General features: G+C 42.8%; 1 protein-coding gene across 7 annotated transcripts in view; it reads left to right on the forward strand.

Annotated features, from left to right (window-relative positions):
• BBOX1 (gamma-butyrobetaine hydroxylase 1) overlaps positions 1-21,419 on the forward strand; it is a 41,526-nt gene that overhangs the window by 14,204 nt on the left and 5,903 nt on the right. For all 7 annotated transcript variants that reach the window (XM_080405284.1, XM_080405282.1, XM_080405286.1 and 4 more), the window contains 2 exons: positions 12,247-12,445; positions 19,820-19,925. In XM_080405284.1, the coding sequence (XP_080261410.1) occupies positions 12,247-12,445; positions 19,820-19,925 (305 nt within the window). The remainder of the gene's footprint in view (positions 1-12,246; positions 12,446-19,819; positions 19,926-21,419) is intronic.

A 21,419-nucleotide genomic window follows, 5' to 3' on the forward strand; every position in this document is an offset into this window, starting at 1 on the left:
ACTTGGCCTTCAGCAAACATTAAAGCACACATTGTAGACAAATTAATTTTAGATTAAGGAAGTTAATCTATGCTGTCTAGACTTCCTTTCCCACATGACTCCAGTACAGAAAGCTTTAACCAGCACTGACCCAGCTTGCACAGTAAATGCTGAATAATTCCGAGTGTTCATTGGTGCCTGCATGCCATCTGCAGGAACTGACCAAAGGCCATTTTCTCATTTTGTGCAAAGTCCAGTATAGGTGGCTTTTTATGACTAACCCAGTATGATCAAAAAATGGGATTCTTTTTTTCTCCCCTGCACCCCCATTTTATTTTTCTGAAATTGAAAGAGGCGGTGACTCATTAATTCTTTCAAACACATTTAATTCTTACCATTTTGCAAAGCATGTAGATCTGTAGCTTTATTAGTCATAATGTGAATGATCAATAAAGACACAAAATAATTCTACAAAGCCTTTGGTTTTGTCCCTTACGAATTGTTCAGCTACCTTTGTAAACATCAAGATTTTTAACCTGGCTACTGCAGCTGTGCTGTGCAAGTGAGACCTAAGGCTGCCCAGGCACTAATGGCTCATTCCTATGTTTCTTACCCCTTCAGCTTTCAGCCCGTATGTTCTTAGATTTCTACTGTAGTACAATGGAAACTATATGAACTGCGGTTACGCAGCGGGAGAAAACATGCTATGCTGACATGATAAAATAATGAAGAACATGAGTGGGATCAATTACCACCAGGAAAGACTGGCAAGAAATACAGTCTCTGTTCAGTGCAGCTTCTTGATAGATTTTCAGGCTGAAGGGTCTTTGTGGATAAAAATGGGAATAAAGTTCCTTTTGTTCAGTATATGAGAGAATAACATGCCCTGTGGGATGCAGAATTTTCAAAGACTTTTATATAGACTTCTTAAAAATATTGTTAAATGGAAGAACTTAAATATCTTCACATCACAGGATCTTTTCTTTTTTGGTTTTATGATGTATGCTTTCCTGTCCCTTTTCCAAAGAATTATGGACCTGATAATTTGTCAAGTTGTAAATATTGGGCAGCATACTAACATTTTTGTCTGGGACTGCGGAGAAGGAGATCTTTAAATGCTGCCTATTTTAGTGTAGCCCTATTACTTGTCTCTGTCCTACTGCTGTTGTACTTACCTGGCTGTAATGGTCTCTGGGACCAGTCAGGAGAATTCCTTCCCTGCTTTTCATGCAAATAAATAGGAGTTGTTTAAAAATAGTTCATGTGTATGTCAGACATCAGTGTTAGAAATCAGACCTCCGATCTATTGCAGCTACTAGAAGGATTAAAACTGGTGCCCATATGTTTGAATCAAGCTAAAGATCTCCCTCAAAAAAACCCTAAAATTACTAATATGTAAAGCATAAAGATTAAAAAGGCTGTAGGAAATTCTGTGCTAAAATGATGAGGAAGTCCCCATGTAATCTACTCTGCAATTTACTGTATGCGCCTGGTATAAGTAATCATCCGATAGTCAGCTGCAGGAAGGCAGTATGATTCTCAGCCAATTTCCTCTTTGCTAATAATAAAAACATTTATTACGCTTTCAGCCTTGAGCTGGTATGTAAATGCTGCAAGTTTCACCCATTTTCTGTGGCTTTATTCCTGCAAACGAACCACTTTATTTTCGTTATGGCTCTGAAATTTTATCTGCTGCTTCTGTTCAGGGTGATTATGCCTTTCTAATATTTTGAAAGTTTTATGCTGTGTAGTGAAGACAGTGGTTTGGCTTGTGCTCTGAGTATGCAACTTTGTCTTTTGATTGTTTTTCATTGTTTTCTTTGGCATATTTAGTATTAAAAAAAGTGGTCAGATTCATATTCTTAGCATAAAGCGTTTGTCACTGTTGCATATGAAATTTTCATGAATGCGCTAAGGAAACGTGTCATCTTTAAAAAACAGTCAAAGAGTAGCTGTAATGGTTTACCGTCAAGGCAGAACGATATATCAAGATGGGCTTTGCGAAGGTCTGTGCTTTCTGAAATACTGTTCCTTATTTTCATCCATGACTACGATAGAAAGAAATAACCGCATTAAACTTGCAGATGACACCAACCAGAGATTGACTGGAAATGTGTTGAAGGATCAGGGTTACAGTTCTAAATGACCTTGGCAAATAGGAGAAATGGTAAAAATGTAAAAAATGCTTTAATGCTTTAATGAGTCTGGTGACCTGTTCATCTAGCCTAATGCTCAGGCTCCAGCAGCAATGTAGTAAAAGCATCTAAGCCAAACCACTCTCTGTAGTTTGACTCCATCATATTTCTTTAGCAACCACAGTCATGGCACCAGGGTTTCCTGTAGGATGCTGCAGCTCGGCAGCTGTTTGAGTGCAAGATAGAGAAAGGACCGCCCGCGTGGGGTGGGCTCGGTGCTGATCACAGGCTGAATCTGAGCCTGTGCTGGCAGACTTTTGGGCTCAGGGCTGACATTGCTTTCAGCTGAGCCCAAAGAGAAGCCTAACCTGCAGAAAAGATCAAATAGTCCTTCTGCTCCTGTTGATGGAGTAAGGCTTCCAGAGCGTGTGTCAATTTTGGGCACTATACATGAAGAAAGACTACAAAGTGCCCATTGGAAAGCACTGTGCATGATCACTAGTCTAGAAACAGTGAATGATTCAAGTGCAGGGAGCAGGGGGAGCGAGAGGACGAACCGTTTGTTTCCACGTTCATGGTGGATACATCACTATACAAAAGCATGTGCACCTATGTGAACAGGTTTTCTTAATGCTGTTCAGAATAGGTAAAAATTGGAGCTCAGATAAACTATAAAATGTTTCAAATTAAAAGGAAGATTTTAAGACCTGAGGTGAGCCATGTTTTAATATCAACAACTTTACAAGCTGCACTGGATTTTTTTCCTCCCAGATACCAACTGCTGCTGCGTTTCAAACATTTCCCAAGATTAGTAATACTTGGAGCTGTACAAAAGCCATTTTCAGCTTTTGGCATGTGTCATTACAGAGTACATTGGCAAATGTCAAGGGGGAAAGGTTACTCCTGCAGTAGCTGAAAGACTAAGCTCTTGGCTGCATCAAGATGCCACTGAAGGGCTGGGAACTTGGAGCCTTTCTTCTCTGAAACGTGAGGTAGGATTTATAAGAATTTGTGTACCAGCCTACACTTCTAAAAAGAAAAACAAACACAAACTACTAAGGACGCTGGCTGCGCTTCTCACTGGAAGTGAATTCCTGTGAGAAAACTGGAACTTTGAGAACAGAGTTTATAGCCTGGCCAGGCAGGATTTAACTGTATTTACCACTTTCTATCTTTGTTTTGGTTTGGTGTTTGTTGGGTTTTTTGTGGGTTTTTTTTGGTTTTTTTTTTTTTTTTTTTTTAATACAGAATAGCTAAACATTGAAAAATGCCTAAGAAGCTGCTTTATTTGAACCGTTTGACAGTTTTAATAGCTGCCTGGAGAGTATCAGTGAACAGTTCTGTTTCCTTGAAATTTTGCAATTTCCATGTTGTAGTGGTACTGTAAAGCTTAAACATCTCAGCCAGTAGGCAGTGTTGACTCCTGGATACACTGCAGGGTCTGGGAAAGGATAAATTCCCAGTACGTGGCGGGATTCACATCGCCAATTGTTTTTACACAGAGAAAAGATTGCTTTTGCATGTTACTTACCGAAACAGTCTGAATCGGCTCCGTAGGGCTGGAGATGTGAGGCCAAGCGAGAGCCTCCCCCGCAGGGGGTCTGGTGGGGACGAAGGCCAGCTGGGTGGCTGTTGCTGGAATGTTCTCCCCGGATCTGCTCTAGGGGTTGGCAGTCCCAGGCAGGTATGCTGAGTGTACACCATTTTGCAGTGCTGTGGCAAAGCTGGTGTTTGCAACGAAAGCCAAAACCACCCCAAAACCCAACACCATTGGCTGCAGAAGGGGCATCCCGGTGTTAGGTGGAACTTTTAGCAAGCACGGTGGGAATTGGGAATTTGAACAAGAGGAGTCTACAGTCCGTGTACTCGGGGACGCCTGGGGCTCCTGGAGCTGTAGTTAAATTCCAGGTACATACATTTATATCCCAAAGTGGGGGAAGACCTGTTGGTGCATTCCTTGAAATACTAAAATTCCTCTACCCCTTGTTTTATGTAAGGAAGATTGGGAAAATATTTATTAGCAAGACAGCAAAAAAGATTAGGAAGGAAAAGATGAAACTTAACTATTCCATTAGTTTTCACGTGGTTATTTACCTGCACCAACACTGAAGCTTGAATTTGCCTTTCAAGGGATATTCTTGGCAGTTCACACAGCATACCTAAAGCTATTTAAATTTCATAACTTTTAACAGAGAAGGAGGAGAACATTCATATTTTATTTTTCACCCATACATCAGGTGTGTGAAAGGATGTATATTGAGTTAAACACGCTGGAGCAGTGAGTAGCAGGCCATGGAGTGGTCTCCAAAAGGAATTTAATGAGGTGAGATTACATCTCTCCTCAAGGATTGCACCTTTTTTCCTTTTGAGAACATGTTGTGAAATTCAACAGCTTGTCAATCATACAACAGCTTTGAAACACGAGGTAGAGTATAAAAGATGGTCTGTGTGGATAGCTTCTATTTGGGTATGTGCGTTGTGTTTCTTGGACAGTCTTTAGCCAGCCTTAGCCAAAGGGGAGAGGAGCACCACTGGCTGGAAATTTGCAGACTTTGCAACTGTTGAAAAATGGTGTAACTATGTAGTGTCTGGGTTTGCTTTTTTTATGAGCACGTTGCATTTTGTACTTGGTACCTATATCTAGAGAGAAGAAAAAGAACCCCCCAAACCTGGCTCTTTACATCTTTTTGAAGTACAGCATGTCCCTCAGCCACCAGGTGGAATCCCTGGAGCTCTCATTCTGAAACCTGCTTGGAACAGTTTTTATTACTCCTGTCTGCTGAAAGGATGTTGGAATAGAGAGACATATAGATGTTTTATAAATTATGCCATCTGAATTTTGCAATGTTTATGATCTCGTTTCTAGTGCGTAATCTCTGTGATCAATGATTGGGCAAGTTAACTGAAAATTAGATAAAATACCTAGTAAACTGTGATGCAGATGTGATTTAAACAAAACAGTTATTCTATGAAAGAGATTAAATCCTTTCACGCTTTATTGTGCACTCTCTTAAAAATAAGGAGCTTCAAATTATATACATAAAAGCAAGGGAAAACCAAATTACATCTTTACTGTAAGAATAAGAGCTCTGATTCAACATTCAAGAGAATGCTTGACTTAAAACACTATTTTTTTAAGTTTTCCAAAATACTAAAATCAATGCAAAATTTATGAAGAAAAAAAAGATAGCATCTTTGTTCTGTTTACCCATTGCTGTGTGACATCTTCAGTTTGAATGTGTGTATGTGTTTATTCGTGCATACAAACCACTAAACTGGCAAACTTGTGAGACATTACAAATGGAAATTAATGAGAAGAGAGCAAGGGAGTGTTGTATTCGGGGAACAGAAATCTGAAATAGCTCTTTCATACAGGGGAGAAGGTAAATACCTCACACCTCTTTCTGTGCATTACAGTAACGTCAAAGGGCAGGTGTATCTGTCCCAGTGGTCTTTGGTACCTGCCAGCAGCGCTGCTTTTCAGGTCAAGCGGGCAGATCACACCTCATTTCCTCATCCTGCAAGTTAACACACAGTTATTAATACCCTACAAAAAGTCTCAAATATGTCAGCCCCAGCGTTGTTACCGAAGGGGCTGTAGTATCGCCATCACCAGGGCTCTTGGGCTTCTGAAATCTGCTGAGCTGCGGCACTTGGCAGCTCTGTGAGCGGTGGCTGCCGCAGCCAGCCCGGCTGAAATCTGTGGAGGGGACAGTGCTGTCATGGTGCGGGGTTATAAAGGCTTGCATGCTCTCTGTTCAGTGATAAAGTATTTTTTCCTGTGAATTAGAACTAAGTGCACCGTGCAAACGTTTCAGAGGGTAGCAGCAGTGTGTGAGGTAGGAGCAGGGCAGAGGTCCTGGTGACTGGTGCTGGGGGCACGGCTGTGCGGAACCTGGGGGCTCGGCAGCAGTGGCGCTCTGGGCTGGGGCCATCCCTCCTCTCAGCACCTTCTGCTCTGTACACCCCTCAGGAAATAAATCACGCTGCTCCCTGGGCAGTGTTTTAACTCCAGACCTTACCTGTGAGGGGTCGCTGGTTGTGTCTCAGTGCCAGGCATCTGCTGCCGTTTTCTGGCTATTTATGCAAAAGGGGAGGAAAAGGGTCTGTGCTCTGGTCATTCCGTTAGGACAGCCTCAGTGTTTTCTGGAGGTCTCTCACTTTGCTTTCAGCTCCCAGCACCAGGCTGTCTATTAACTGTCGTTGCCAAGCAGGTAGCCTAGCTCCTCTTCCTTGGCTCCAGTTTCCCCTGCAGCCAGCAGCAGTTTTTACTCAGTCTCCAGAGTCACCTTCTTCCTACCAGTCAGTGTCCCCACTTCAGCTTCCCTGAGTTTTTCCCCAGGTAATGCACCTCCTCCTCCCTAGACAGCTTCTCCCACTGTTCAGTTCACCTCTTCCCCTCTCAGGGGCCTGGGACAGAGGCTTTACGGAGAGCAGGGGAATGGCTCAGCTCATCCTCATCTTTCCTTCTCGTCTCTCCCCAGATGGCCGCATCCACAGGCAGCCTCCGGCAGCAGCTAGGCAGGTGCCTGGACAGCACAGCGGTGGGGACACTTGCAGCTGGGAAGCTGTAGGAAGGTCTGCTACCAAGTCTCCTCGTGGACTTGGACCACAGCAAGCTTGGGGTAGGGGGGGATTCACCAAAATGTATTTGTCACATGGCCTCAGTCACTACAATCAGAGGAATTAGAGCCTTTACTGGATTTTTTTTTTCAAACATGAGCAAAAAGTGTACTGCCATGCTCAGTTCTGTTCTAAGATACAGCCAAGCCTTTTGACTTGACTGTTCTCTCCATAAATTCAAAGAAAGAAATCTTTGGCATGAAAAAATAGTCAGCCCAAAAGATTATCTTTTGCTATGGTTATAAGCATTAAAAACAGCTTTACAACAGAAACACCAGTTTCTGAGGAAATAGTACCGCTTGTTAATAACAACTTTTTCCATATTAGAGCTACTGGTATGTGTGGGGTGTGTATCTGGTATCATAAATATACATAGACAATAGTAGTGCAAATGCAAGGGAAAAAACAATTACTGCTGATGCCTTCTAGCAAGGCAGCTTAATAAAAGCTGTATCTTGACCTAAGATTCATTTACACTGGTAAACCTGTAGTTGTTTCATTTTTAATTTACTAACAATGCTTACAAATGCAGCTTGTTAACAATAACATCACTACAGAGTCCCTGTAGCAGCTTTCTTTCAGGTGCACAGGCAACCATTTCACTTGGCTTTAAACCCGGTTCTATGTTAAACTCCCTGTACCATTTTAAATGCTCCATGAATAAACAGAAGACCAGGATGGGCTCAGTGGTCCAGGGACACCACGTGGTATTTTAGGACTTTCTCTGGAGATCTTTCAGCTGTGGAGGAAAGTCACTGTTCGTGGTAAAAGTATCCAATGTGACCCACAACTGTGGCTTCCAGTGTCCTCTGCCAGTAGCACAGACAAATTAAATTAAAATTAATTGCATTAAGAACTGGCAAAGTCCAGAAAGTGTCCTGGTGAGAAGCTGTGCTTTGGGTTCCATGATTAATTTCCTGCCTTTTTGCTTTCTGTCTTACATTACCGATCCCTTGAGTTCCTGGCTGAATGCACTGGAGCCATTAAAACTTAGGTGATACCTGTTTTAGGGTTGTCTGGCAGGGTTAGTCTGGAAGGGGGGGGGGGGGGGGGGGGCGGGGAATGGCCTGGGGGGAATAATCTTTATTATTTTAACAAACTGATCTTGGCCTATGAATACTGAGGCCAAAATAAAGAAATGTGGTGTTTAGCTATTATGTGGTTTTGCCTGTACTAATGAGTGGCTATAGCACTGCCTTTTATTGAAAGAAATTAATTTGATTTCAAATGTGTCTGAAAATCTTAAAATGTACCTGACTGGAGTAGTTTTAAATAGATGGCTAACAAAGAGGTTCTTCCTGCAGCATCCCGATTTGTCGTAGCTTCTCCACATGGACAAATGAGTCAATCAGTATTTTTTTCTAAATCTCTTGTATGCTAATGGTATGAGATGAATGTAATTTGAATTTGTGGAAGATTATTTGTGAAATAATGGAAAGTATGAATATTGAGCTGATTCTCGGTTATACATCACTCTGGGAAAGTCAGTGACACGTCCCATCACTTGGGGAAGAGCAATCATATTATTAGTATTATTTATCATTATGATTTCTCATTATTATTTATCATTATTATATCTCTTTTCATACTTCAGAATATTCTGAAGGCGACAGGTGAGATGAGTCCCAGGGGAATGGAAGTTTGAAGTTAGAATTACACAATTTTTGAAACACACAGATGGTCTGTATTTGGCCTTGTTTCGTGTGAGTGTGCTAATTTTACACAGATATTACTTTCCTCATCTGTGTTTTGCAGTGGTGCTGCTATATCCTTCACCCCAGCTCTGGAGCCTACTCAGGGTGAAAGGAATATTGGGACAATTTTGCTGCCAAACTGAAAAAAATGTCTGTGGAGCATCTGCAAGGTGATATTTTCCAAAGCTGTAAACACTGGCCAAACTTGACAAGTTTCACAGGAATAGGCAGTGTACGTTCCTAAGACGTGACCAACTTACATGCCAAAATTGACACTTGAAAGAATAAAAGCACTGAAGCTACTTCACTAAGCCAGTGTGAAAATTTTGACTTGGCTACATTACTGATTCTTCACAGCTGTAGGCTCTGGATCCACTTCGGCTGTTGCTGAAACACTTTTTGGTGGATGCTGCCATAGAAAACCCCATCCGACATGGTTAAGGTTTACCAACGTTACAAACAAACAAGCAAAATACACCTAGAGGGAGGTGGGAGGCAGCGCCAGTGGTAGGAAGCTCCTCCAGCTCTGCTCTGCATTGCAAAATGGTTCATGCACATCAGCAGGGACACATAAATAACGGGCCAGAGGTTGTACTTCATCCGGGAGGGCAATAGAGGGCAAGTTTGACTTCACGTAACCCCCAGGTCCTCGATTTGACCTCTAGTAACCTCAATTTTACCTCAAGTAACCCCGGGGGCCTCAGTTTGAGCTCGAGTAACCCCAGTTTGACCTCAAATAACCCCCCAGGGGCTAACTGGTTGTCCTCAGATGACCCCTGAGTCCAAGATTTTGGGTAAAGTTGACCTCTAGTAACCCCATATGCTAATTGGTGTCCTCGGATGACCCCCGAGTCCAAGATTTTGGGTAAAGTTGACCTCTAGTAACCCCATATGCTAATTGGTGTCCTCGGATGACCCCTGAGTCCAAGATTTTGGGTAAAGTTGACCTGTAGTAACCCCATATGCTAATTGTTGTCCTCGGATGACCCCCGAGTCCAAGATTTTGGGTAAAGTTGACCTGTAGTAACCCCATATGCTAATTGGTGTCCTCAGATGACCCCCGAGTCCAAGATTTTGGGTAAAGTTGACCTGTAGTAACCCCATATGCTAATTGTTGTCCTCGGATGACTCCCGAGTCCAAGATTTTGGGTAAAGTTGACCTCTAGTAACCCCATATGCTAATTGGTGTCCTCAGATGACCCCCGAGTCCAAGATTTTGGGTAAAGTTGACCTCTAGTAACCCCATATGCTAATTGGTGTCCTCGGATGACCCCCGAGTCCAAGAATTTGGGTAAAGTTGACCTGTAGTAACCCCATATGCTAATTGGTGTCCTCGGATGACCCCCGAGTCCAAGAATTTGGGTAAAGTTGACCTCTAGTAACCCCATATGCTAATTGGTGTCCTCGGATGACCCCCGAGTCCAAGAATTTGGGTAAAGTTGACCTGTAGTAACCCCATATGCTAATTGGTGTCCTCAGATGACCACCGAGTCCAAGATTTTGGGAAAAGTTGACCTGTAGTAACCCCATATGCTAATTGGTGTCCTCGGATGACTCCCGAGTCCAAGATTTTGGGTAAAGTTGACCTCTAGTAACCCCATATGCTAATTGGTGTCCTCGGATGACCCCCGAGTCCAAGATTTTGGGTAAAGTTGACCTGTAGTAACCCCATATGCTAATTGGTGTCCTCGGATGACCCCTGAGTCCAAGATTTTGGGTAAAGTTGACCTCTAGTAACCCCATATGCTAATTGGTGTCCTCAGATGACCCCCGAGTCCAAGATTTTGGGTAAAGTTGACCTCTAGTAACCCCATATGCTAATTGGTGTCCTCGGATGACCCCCGAGTCCAAGAATTTGGGTAAAGTTGACCTCTAGTAACCCCATATGCTAATTGGTGTCCTCGGATGACCCCCGAGTCCAAGATTTTGGGTAAAGTTGACCTGTAGTAACCCCATATGCTAATTGTTGTCCTCGGATGACCCCCGAGTCCAAGATTTTGGGAAAAGTTGACCTGTAGTAACCCCATATGCTAATTGGTGTCCTCAGATGACCCCCGAGTCCAAGATTTTGGGTAAAGTTGACCTGTAGTAACCCCATATGCTAATTGGTGTCCTCAGATGACCCCTGAGTCCAAGATTTTGGGTAAAGTTGACCTCTAGTAACCCCATATGCTAATTGGTGTCCTCAGATGACCCCTGAGTCCAAGATTTTGGGTAAAGTTGACCTCTAGTAACCCCATATGCTAATTGGTGTCCTCAGATGACCCCGACGTGTTCCTACAAAGGCAGTTTGACTTCAAGTGACCCCGGGGGCCTCAGTTTGACCTCTGGTAACCTCGGGGGCCTCGATTTGACCTCTAGTAACCTCAATTTGACCTCTGGTAACCCCGGGGGCCTCAGTTTGACCTCTGGTAACCTCGGGGGCCTCGATTTGACCTCTAGTAACCTCAATTTGACCTCAAGTAACCCCGGGGGCCTCCGTTTGATCTCTGGTAACCCCGGTTTCACCCCGAGTAACCCCAGGGGCCTCAGTTTGACCTTGCACAACTCCGGTTTGACCTCGAGTACCCCCCAGGGCTGACTGGTTGTCCTCGGGTGACCCCGGCACGGTCTCAGGGCACGGCTGTGCCCGCAGGAGCCCCTGGGCGCTCGGGCTGCCCCCGGCTGCGTCTGAAGGTGCAGGTACAGCTGCGGGCAGGGACCCACTCGCGGCAGGGACCCACTCACAGGCCGGCCCAGCTGCCCCCAGCTGGGGCGGGGGGACACCTCTGCAGGACGAGGCTGCCCGGCCTCTCCCTTGCCGCTGCCCCCATTTCCCCGCCCCGACAGCCCTGGGGGCTGCGCTGGCCGCCGGCGCTGCTCGGGGGGGCAGAAGGGAAGCGCTGGGGGGCAGTTTCCTTCTGCAGGTCGGTGCCTGCTCCCAGCAGCGGCCCTGGGGTTCCTCCTGCACAGGGGCTGTTTAGGGGCCGGTTATGGTGTGGCTGCTTTACCGCTATTCCACAGTCGTACGCTCCTATAAATAATTTTGTCCGAGATCGGGCATGACATAATTTCTTGCTCATCACACAATCACTCCATCATTTTCTTTACCTTCTGGCAGCGCTCGGGTTTTATTAACGTCTTTGCATCTTCCAGAAATAAGTCAAAAGCTCACAAAAAAAAAAATAATATGCAGATAGACAAGGATTAACACCATCCTGCAAAGTTTAATATAACAGAATATGATCTGATGAAGACAAATTTACAACAGAAAATTTTTGCAGTTTTCTTTTTTCAAATTTTAAAAATTGCAAAACATACATTTTTGCAATTCATGTAGTTACTCTGCTTCTAAGCCATTATACTGATGCGTCTTCTCCTGTTCCTTCATCAGGAATATAATCTTCTAGTTGTTATATGTCCATACAGTGACACGTCTGGGGGAGATGTCGCGGTGCTCCGTGGTATTTTATATCCTAGACAAGAAACATTCAAAAACAGTCTTAGTTTCAAAATTTCACTCTTGTGGTTCACTGCTACAGACAGAAAAATGAATATGCACGTTTCTAATGTAGTTAACAAAAATCTCCCTTTCAAATGGTCTTTCCTTCAGCTTCCAGGATAAGATTTGACTACGACGCTTTGCTGATCTTCACAATACCGACTGCTGGTTCTCGGCACAGCCTCAGGACCCAGTCCCTGGTGCCTCTGACCACGGGGTTGGGGGTGGATTCACAACTGTGTGTAAATCCCACCCCCTCCACCCTCCACCTGTGCCCTGAGCTTCGGTGCTAAACCAGCTTCAGCACGTGCTTCCCTGTGCTTTTCCCTTTCAGAATGCCAGCACTGGGGCTCAGACCTGCAGCTTCCCAAACTGCCTTTTGAAGAAGTCATGTACAACGACGAAAGCACATACAAGTGGCTGTGCACCCTGAAAAGACTCGGGATCGTGCTGCTCACGGGAGCTGCTGCCAGGCAGGGAGAGTTGGTCAAACTTGGCCACAGGATCGGGTTCCTGCGTCTTACCTTCTATGGGTGAGTTTGGGTTTTAATATCTGTCCTTTGCTGGCTATGGAATCACCGCTAATGTACTTCAATTCAGCTTGCTGGACCTGTTTTGTGGATTAATTTCATAAAGCAAGGTGATTTTTTTTCTTTGTGTGTTACAAAATATGGCATCAATTAATATTCTGTGTGAGAGAACTGCTTTGCTGTCACAGGTAGGGTATGTGAAGAAAAGCAGCAATAATACTAACTGCCGAGAGAAGGAAAAATGCCTGAAAACAGATTACATCAAATAAAAGATAATCACAAAAAAGCTACTTACATATACCACAGAACAAAATCAAAAATCCCTAATCCAGTCCCCTTCTGAACACTGGAATCTATCTGTACTGAAACTTTCTCTTAGCCTGAGTTTGAGTCATGGAAATAGGTAATACTTAGGTGATGACGTTGTGTCTCACATCACCAAGAAGATGGTCAGAGTACCTGTTTCACTGCTTTCAACTGCTTTTCTTTTTGCAAAAGGAAGAGCTCAGCCTGCAGGAGTGCAAGCAGGAACCTGTAAATCATCATTTTGATGCCCAGAGGTGATAAATGAACGCCTGCCTCCTCAAGCACCTACTAGGCGAGTAAGCAAATGATGATGGTAGCTCACATCTTGCTAAGCTGAGGCAGTGACCTCCATCTAGCTAAGCGAAGGAGCAGTGTCATAGCTAACGTATTGCACTGTCCTTCACTCTCTGTAAAGGTCCCTTCTCCCCTGTAACAGAAAAAGATAATAAAAATTATCGCAAGAGTTCTCCTTCACTTGGATTTTACCTCCAGTTCAGAGAATAAGCTAACAAACCACGTGGGCAATAACCAGGGGCTTCTCCCTTGCCTTAAAAAACAAACAAACAAACAAACAAACAAACAAAAAAAACCCTTAAATAAATGGAAGTGGGAAAAAAATTTCAACCTTCGCCAGAAATACCACAGTCCCTCGAGACTGCAAGTCAGGAGGAAAGATCTGCCCCTGCACACTCCTGCGTGGAGGCACATACGATCCCTGCTGGCACACGTAATGCAGGTGAGGTACAAAGCAGCACTGTGACACCACGAAAAATACATTAATTCAGAATGTTAATTATGAGGCGAAGGGAAGGGGAACAAAAGGTCCCTTTTTCAACCTATGATGCTTATTAAGTCTTACTGTTACATATTCATTTTGCAAGTATTTCTCCATCATCAGCTATGGGAAAAGACGTCAGTGATGCTGCCGGTTTTTAGATTTAGTAAACAATTTCCAAGAGGCAGAGAAATTACTATTCTGATATACTAGCAATGTCTAGCAGTGTATAAGTTGCTTCTGAACAGTCCTTCATTTTTGTTTCATTTATGTTGAAAGTCAACCGGTTTGTGCAGAATTTCAGTCCCCCCGCTTCAAATCAGGAAAGCTGCCTCAAGAAATTTTTCAGAAATTGGCAGAAACTGAACTCATAGCACGTAGAACAGCCTGTGAGAATGGCATTTTTAATTAATTTTTTTTATTGTCTTCCAAGAGGACAGGATGGAATTTTTTATAATGTTAATATTATGAAGCTTTTTTTGCCATTTCCAGCAGCCATAATAAATATTTGCAAAGCTTTAAAGGGAGTAACACATAAATGTACTAGGGTAGTTAAGATAATACACTTTCACTAAGGTGTGGTTTCCTCTTTCTGTTTACTGTGCCAGAAGGAAAAGTGGTTTTCAACATTAATTGGGATGCAGTCAGGTTAATCCTACTGAAATAAATGGGAACAGAACCCCCTGCTTGACTCAAAAACCTCATCCAGTGCTAGGATATTTTTTCTAATGTTAAAAAAAGCATTCTTAATGTCAAGCACTTCTACATTTGGCAGCCTATTTTAAACTTTCATCGTTATGAAAATACTACTGCTTTCTATTTCTGTTTTGACATGATCCTAGTAACAGATACAAGGAGATTCTTAGGGATATCCGATCCTGATTGTATCTGAGGGTGTTTCACAGATTTCCTCTGTATCTAGAGGATGAAACATTTGTTCTGTTTGTATCCAGACAGCTGCACAAGCATTTTGAGTTAGGAAAGCCAAACCAACCAACTAAACAACAACCCAAAACCCCTTAAAAATCAATACCAATAACCCCACCACCACCATACAGGACCTTTGACATGCACCATGAATTTGTGCTTAGGTTGCAACAGAACCTTTAGTGGCTTTCCTAAGTTCCAGGGACTGAGAGCTGGATCTAGAAGTAGTTCCTAGATTCTAAAACTGGAAATGATCTCTAAATCTTCTATCTATAACGTTATCTAGACTAATGTTCTTGACATGGCAGCCCACTGTGTTTCACCTGTTGTCCATCTGCTGTGCCCTGTACCATGTCTGTCACTAAGGCAATTCGAAAATGTCTTATATTGAACTCGGCACCATTGTAAGATTAAAGAAACATCTACCACCCTGCCTGGCCCCCTGCCTCAGCTCCTAACCATCCTTGCTGTTTGAAATGCCAGCCACCGGTCTGAAACTGTCTGCAGCACCCAGTTTGTGATAACTCTGCTGTTTGAGAGACTGAAAAGTCCCTTACTATATAAATGTACATTAACAGTGAGGATATACTGTCCTTGTCCGAGTTCAGCTAATGAGATTTAGGCTGCCCTAGGGAGACTTGCCAGTTTATCAGGTGTGTCATCAGAATGTCGGGGGGGGTTTTCTAATTAAAAAAACCTTAGTCTTACCACTCACTGACTTTTCCCTAATACAGTTATAATCAGTAAAGATTATTAAACGCTTCACCTTATTTAAAGTCAGCTTGAATTAATGTTTACTCTCTTTAAAGATGGTTTCAATAGAAGTAATTTGTCAGGATAAATTCTGAGTGTTTGAGATAGAGATAGATATATATTTAAATGTGTTTTAATACATCCTACAAAGAAACTCCCACCCATTAATGTTCCGTACAAGATCAAGGTTGAAACGTGACCTTGGTCCACACCATTTGAGCAAGTAATGGTTAGAGCTTCTTTCACTGTTTAAACCAACTTCACTATTGGCGTTGATTAAACCTTATTTTTTATTTTCCTTAACTGTTAGGGTTCACAATAAAGGAATGATAAAATGTTATCATTTTCTTTGCTTTTCCAAAACATATTTGCTAATTCCTGGACTTACTAGGCTGCAGAAAGAGAGTTTCAATGTTAGGGAAATTTTCCAATTCATTACAAGTTCTGCATTTAAAGGAAAACATGGCTGGAATATCCAGTTCAGTTTTGGGTTTTTTTCTATTTGCTTTTAAACAAATAGTTTTTGAACTAATAATTTCAGTAATTGAAAGCCTTGAAGTCTTACACCATCCCAATTGAGCCACCATGGGTAGATCTACTCTTGGTCATCTGACAGTTGCTAATTACATTTCTGTGTCTGATTAGATTGATTTTGCAATATTAAAATCTGAAGAAATTAAGGTCCAAGATAGCCTGACATCCAAAGACCAGTTTTGCAGACTAGTCTGGATTTCAAGAAACAAAATGCAGCTGCCACCAGGTGAAGCCAACATGTGGCATATGGTCCGGCTCTGGGAGCAGGATGGATGCTCCAGCGCTAAAGGAAAGGCACGGTGGTAAAGGGGGTAGGGTGTGTGAGAGACAATGTGCCTGTTAGCAGAGCCAAGATTTTTAGGGGGAGAACCTAAAGTGTTGAACGCACTTTCTTTTTCAGAATGTTGCCAACTTGCAAGGAGAGAAAGTAACTGTACACACACAGGCAGCCTGCTCCGGAGTTCCGAGCCGAGCTGAGGGATGATGTGGGGTGGGTGTGCTATTCCCTACATCCCAGCTTTCACCTCACCCGTTCAGAGGTCACAAAGGGTGTAGCTGTCTCCAGGACGCACTGTGAGGATGCCTCTGCTAAGGCTACACCAAAAGCATACCAACTCACACGGCAGCACAGGGGCAAGCTGCCAGCACCATACAGCACAGCTGGCCTGCCGAGGAGGTGTGCAAGATGAGTTTGTTACCGAAATAGATAAACCTTGACCCAAAGCTCATACGAGTCATTAGAAGGATACTGCCTGCCCCTGTCACTGAGTTCTTCAGATTGGATGAAGTCTATGGGAAACACTTTACAAAAGCAAGTGTCACTTGCTGCGTGTGGGCGCTTTGCTAGCAAAACGCTGCTTCCAAGCGTTGAGCTCTCTGTGCATTGTGAGGAGTTGTTGGTTTATTTTTTTATCTCTCTTTAAGAGGAGTTTCTTTAATGGCAAGGGCTGTGCACAGAAAGTTGGGTTGCAAAATACTACACCATCTCCATTTTGCTGCATGGCTATCGAGTCTCCTTCCTCCCTGGGCCCATGCACATGTGCAGAGGCACACGTTTGCAGCCTGACCTCTTCAGCAACGTGTAGCTAATCTAACCACCATACTGGTGATGTTAATGATTACTGCTTTGAAATATATTATAAATGACCCTTTAGACCATGTTTTTTTTCCCTAAGTGCTCTGCTCAGGGTGGGGGGAAAAAGGGAGCAAATCCTAAAACATTGGAAAATACAAGCAGATTCGTGTGTAAACTTTGAGTTGTTACGTGTAGTAGTTTAAGAAATCATTCATAAAGTATTTTTAAAAGATAAAGTGCCAAAACTAGTTTCAAATGGTGCAGTACAGATGTGTGTGAAGTGGTAACATGCTAAACGTATCAGAAAATGGTTAGAGAACTGTATTCAAACAGCCTAATAACCAGTGTTTGTTAAATGTGTAATTCATCACATGAAGTCTCAAAAAAAGACTTCAATGCTTTTGGCTTCATTTTGGATATTTGGTGGGGCTGTTTTATAAGGAACAAGTTTGTTGGTTTCTTTTTTTTTTTTTTTTTTACTATGTATAGCTGGAACTCAGCCTAAAAACATTACAGAGAAGAAAAAAACTCTTTCCCTGTAGCGTCTTTTCTTCTAATTTAACCTGTTTGATTTTTAGCTGTAGTTATTGTAGTGCCTGGTTGTGTTGCTCTTAAATATTTCTTGCAGTAGCAGAAACTCCACTGAGTTTTCAGTCTTAATAACAGACTTAGAGCAGCATTTTACAGTCCATGTCTTCAGCTCTAAAACAGAAGTTCATTTCTTACTGGCATCCAATTCTGAGGTGGGTTTTACAACTGTAATAAAATAACTTTGGGTAATCCCCTTGCTATTTCACTAGCAGCCAGATACAATGCCTACCGAATATTAGAAATAAAAGGATAAATTCGGAATTGGCAAGCTTGCCAAATAAAACATTACCTCAACAGGGCCATGAATTTTAAACTGAAATGTACCTGCAACGAATGTAACCCTGACACATGGAAACAACAAAAGCCTTTTTTCTTCTCTAGGCATCTGTTTGCTACATGCTACCTAAAATGTCATTACTTTAAAAAGCAGACACATTCACTGTATCGGCCATATAAGAATGTCAAGAGGTTCCACACTTTTAAATTAACCTTTTCTTTTACATTATGGAGGCACAACTCCATGAACGAAGTCTCCTGTCATACACAATTCATTGCTCGACTTCTCTCACCCTAGACTTGTGCTCCTTCCCGGTCCTGAAGCTTTGTCCAGGGCTTGGGGTGGCACAAAGCGCTTCCCCAGTGCTCCCACTGGAATTGCCAAACCATCTGCACCTCCCAGGCAAGGACACGGGTCCCAGATCTCTTATGAATGAGGCTTAGGTTTTTAATGAAGTGCAAGACGTGATTCGAGCATGGCTTCAGTTCCTAGCGTGGTGGGTTTGCAAGACGGTGGATCTAACAGATGGGCCAGTTTTCTGCTCAGGGAGGCTGAGCCCACATTGTCACTTCATGCAAAAAATTACTACGCCTGCCTGGTGCCAAATTTCCTCCTCTGCCAACCAGCCTGAGAAACTGATGTTGAAACCTGCCTCTAATTACTGAACCATAAACCATTCCGCCCCACTCTGCTCCCCCTAAGGCCAGGAGTCCTCTGACATCACCCACATTTTCTTCCTTCTCGTGCTCCCTCCCTGTGTCTGACTTGATACTCCAGCTCAGCTGAGACTTTGCCAAGGCAAGGCTGGTTTTTTCCACGTTCGGTGCTGAGTTCTCTGTTAGCATCGCTGCCCCCAGGCCAGTAACTGGAGCTCCGAGCGAAGCTCCTTGCCTGGCAGGAAGGTTCCCGGGTGCAGCGCCCCTCTCAAAGCCTAACAGCACAAAAGCACCTACCACTTTGGCAAAACCTTACAATGGTTTTATAAAATACTACCATTCCAGAAACTTTATTACATATAATGTGACCATTAAAATGGGTTAAATTCTTCTAGAACCATCAAGTGACAGCCGAGCCTTTTAAATTAAAGATATAGTGAACCTACCTACCTTCAGTACTAATGATGAGGATGATATAATGGGCTATTTTTCGGCTGTAAAACTGAGAACGGTGGAAGTGTGGCTGAAATTATCATACTTGAGTACTGAAGTCATGTACTGAGGAATATGTGCTGTACCAAGTCATAAAAATTATTTCTCTCAGGCAGTTAAACACATTTGCAAATCATATGCGAGGGGGCTTCCCCCCAGCATTTTCAGAAATTTCATTTTAGCATTTTACGTTGTTTCTATTCTAAATACCGCTCCTAGAACAAAAGTGTTTATATAATATATCTAAATAATTTTTGTCTGCATGTTCTTTAGCCTATTTTTTAAAAAAACTATTAATAAGAAGTAATGCAAGAGACACACCACCCGAAACATAATATATTTGGTCTGTAGTATTTGACAAGGGAAAATGAGTTTTATATTTTTTTTTAAACCACTTGTGCTCCTGTGATTACACGGGCTGTGTATGGTGACTTAAGACTTTTCCAGACAAATGTCTGGGTCGGTAACACGGACATAACACAGCATCTGCTGTGGACCGTCCTCGGCCGCGTGAACTCTGTGCAAACAAAACGTGCGGTTCTTGGTCTGAAATTCCCCTGCACAGTGTGTCACTTGGAACAGATTTTGATTCTGCTGCAACATGAGGTATTCATGTCTTTGTCATAGAAATAAGACCTTTTTTTTTTTTTTTTTTTTTTTGTCAGTGTACTTTCTTACTGAATTTTGTCAAATTTCAAGACAGACGCTATGTACCAAAACAAATGGCCACTGGAAATCCATCGTTATAGATGTTACATTGGGGCCAGACGTCCCTTGGCACACTTCAGTTTCTAGCTTGAATCTAGGACTGCCAAAACAAGCCTTCTGTGCTGGGGTGGGGAGACACTGTTAAATCATTATTTCCTTATAATTTTACAATATTTTCATGTTCAAAGATGGAATGACCACGATCTCATGGATTCAGTGTGCACTGTCTGGCATGCTGGCTGGTTGTTCTAACAAGTTTTCTCTTTTCCCTTTCATTGCAAAGACCAACTTGGCAAGTGCAGGACAAAGCAGATGCTAACAACGTCGCTTACACCACCGGGAAACTGTGTTTTCACACTGATTACCCTGTTCTGCAGCATCCACCTGGGGTAAGGCAAATCCACTGACAACACAAGAGGGAGAAGGAAATGTTCTTATAGCGCGGAATACGGTTAGCGTGCAGTGACGGGATTGGGTCTTAAAAGAGCAATGTGAAAATAACAAAATACTAATCTGCCTGTAACGACCTACATACACATGGGTATGCAAGATACACATTATGATGCAAGTTCTGCATAACAAGTCCATTATGTAGCCCATAATTTTTAAATGAAAGTCACAAAATATCAAGAATTTTACCACACGAGAGAACATCAGGGTCCTGTAGGTGCTTTTGGTACTGTTTCCATTATATTAAAAAAGCTAGGTGTCTAAATGCTATAGTCAAGTGGTGACATTTTAGGACTCATCTGTTCACCTTAAAAGGGGACCTTACTAGAGGAAATATGAATAAGATGCTATATTCTGTTTTCTGTGAATTGATTCAAGTTAGACACTTATTTACCCTTTCATACTAGACAAAAAAAAAGCGGCGCATTCCGTAAAGCTTGGCAACCACCAGAGAAAAAAGTTTTCACCTTGTCCCTGTCATATCAGAATCTAAGCCACATAACTCAGCAGAGAACTGGAAAGTAGTAGGGACACGTACAAAGGAACAAAGATAACCCTGGAAAAGTTTGCACCCGTAAACCTTCCCTTTCTAATGTTGTGGAGTACTTTGTATCAGTTGTTTCTATCATCAAACCAAAAGCCACCATGAGTTATCCGCGAGTACCAAATACTTCACACTAGCATCCTGTTCATTAGCGCGGAGTAAGAATGGAACAGGGCTTTTAGCTCACTGTCTTGTCCGTGCCAAACCTCACACTGCTATGGAACATTAGAAAAAGAGCGTAACCTTTCTCATTCAAGAAATGTTTGTAAGAAATAAAAGTATTAAAGCACATTGAATTATTTTTTAACATTGTCCTGAACGTGTAGTTTTCTTTCTTTATCTAGTTATTACACAATAGTTGAATTCTTAAGACATATTTATGACAAGTATGTGAAGAAATGGTTTGGAACGGACGATGATTAGTTTCAGAACTGTTCCGTAAAAGTATTTTTTAGATTTCCTAGGTTTTCATCTGGCAACTATTTTTCTAGGAGGTGTCCTGTTGAAAACAAAAACCCCAAGCAAACCACAACTGACGGTTAGATCTAGCAGAAACATGAGCTCTCTAGAATGTAAAACTAAATTCTCATTTGCACTAAGTTCTCCCTTTCAACTTTTCCAACGTCGCTGACCGTGACGTAGGGCACGGCCGCCCTGCTTGGCAGTGCCAGGCTGTGCCCACCCTGCGCGAGGCACCCGCAAAAGCAAAGAGCTTGTTGTCCTGCTCCCTTCAGCGGGAGCCCCCAGTCGTCCCCACAGCTTGTTGGCCAAAAGGAGTACAGGGGAGGGCGGGAAGCTGCTTCATCACACGAATAAAGTCACTGATGTCCTTTCCAAACAAGCTGCCCTTCTACACTGTCGGTTCAATCAGTTTCCCCCCTCGTCATCA

The sequence above is a fragment of the Falco punctatus genome (genome assembly GCF_963210335.1).
Source record: "Falco punctatus genome assembly, chromosome: 10".
NCBI classification, from domain to species: Eukaryota; Metazoa; Chordata; class Aves; order Falconiformes; family Falconidae; genus Falco; species Falco punctatus.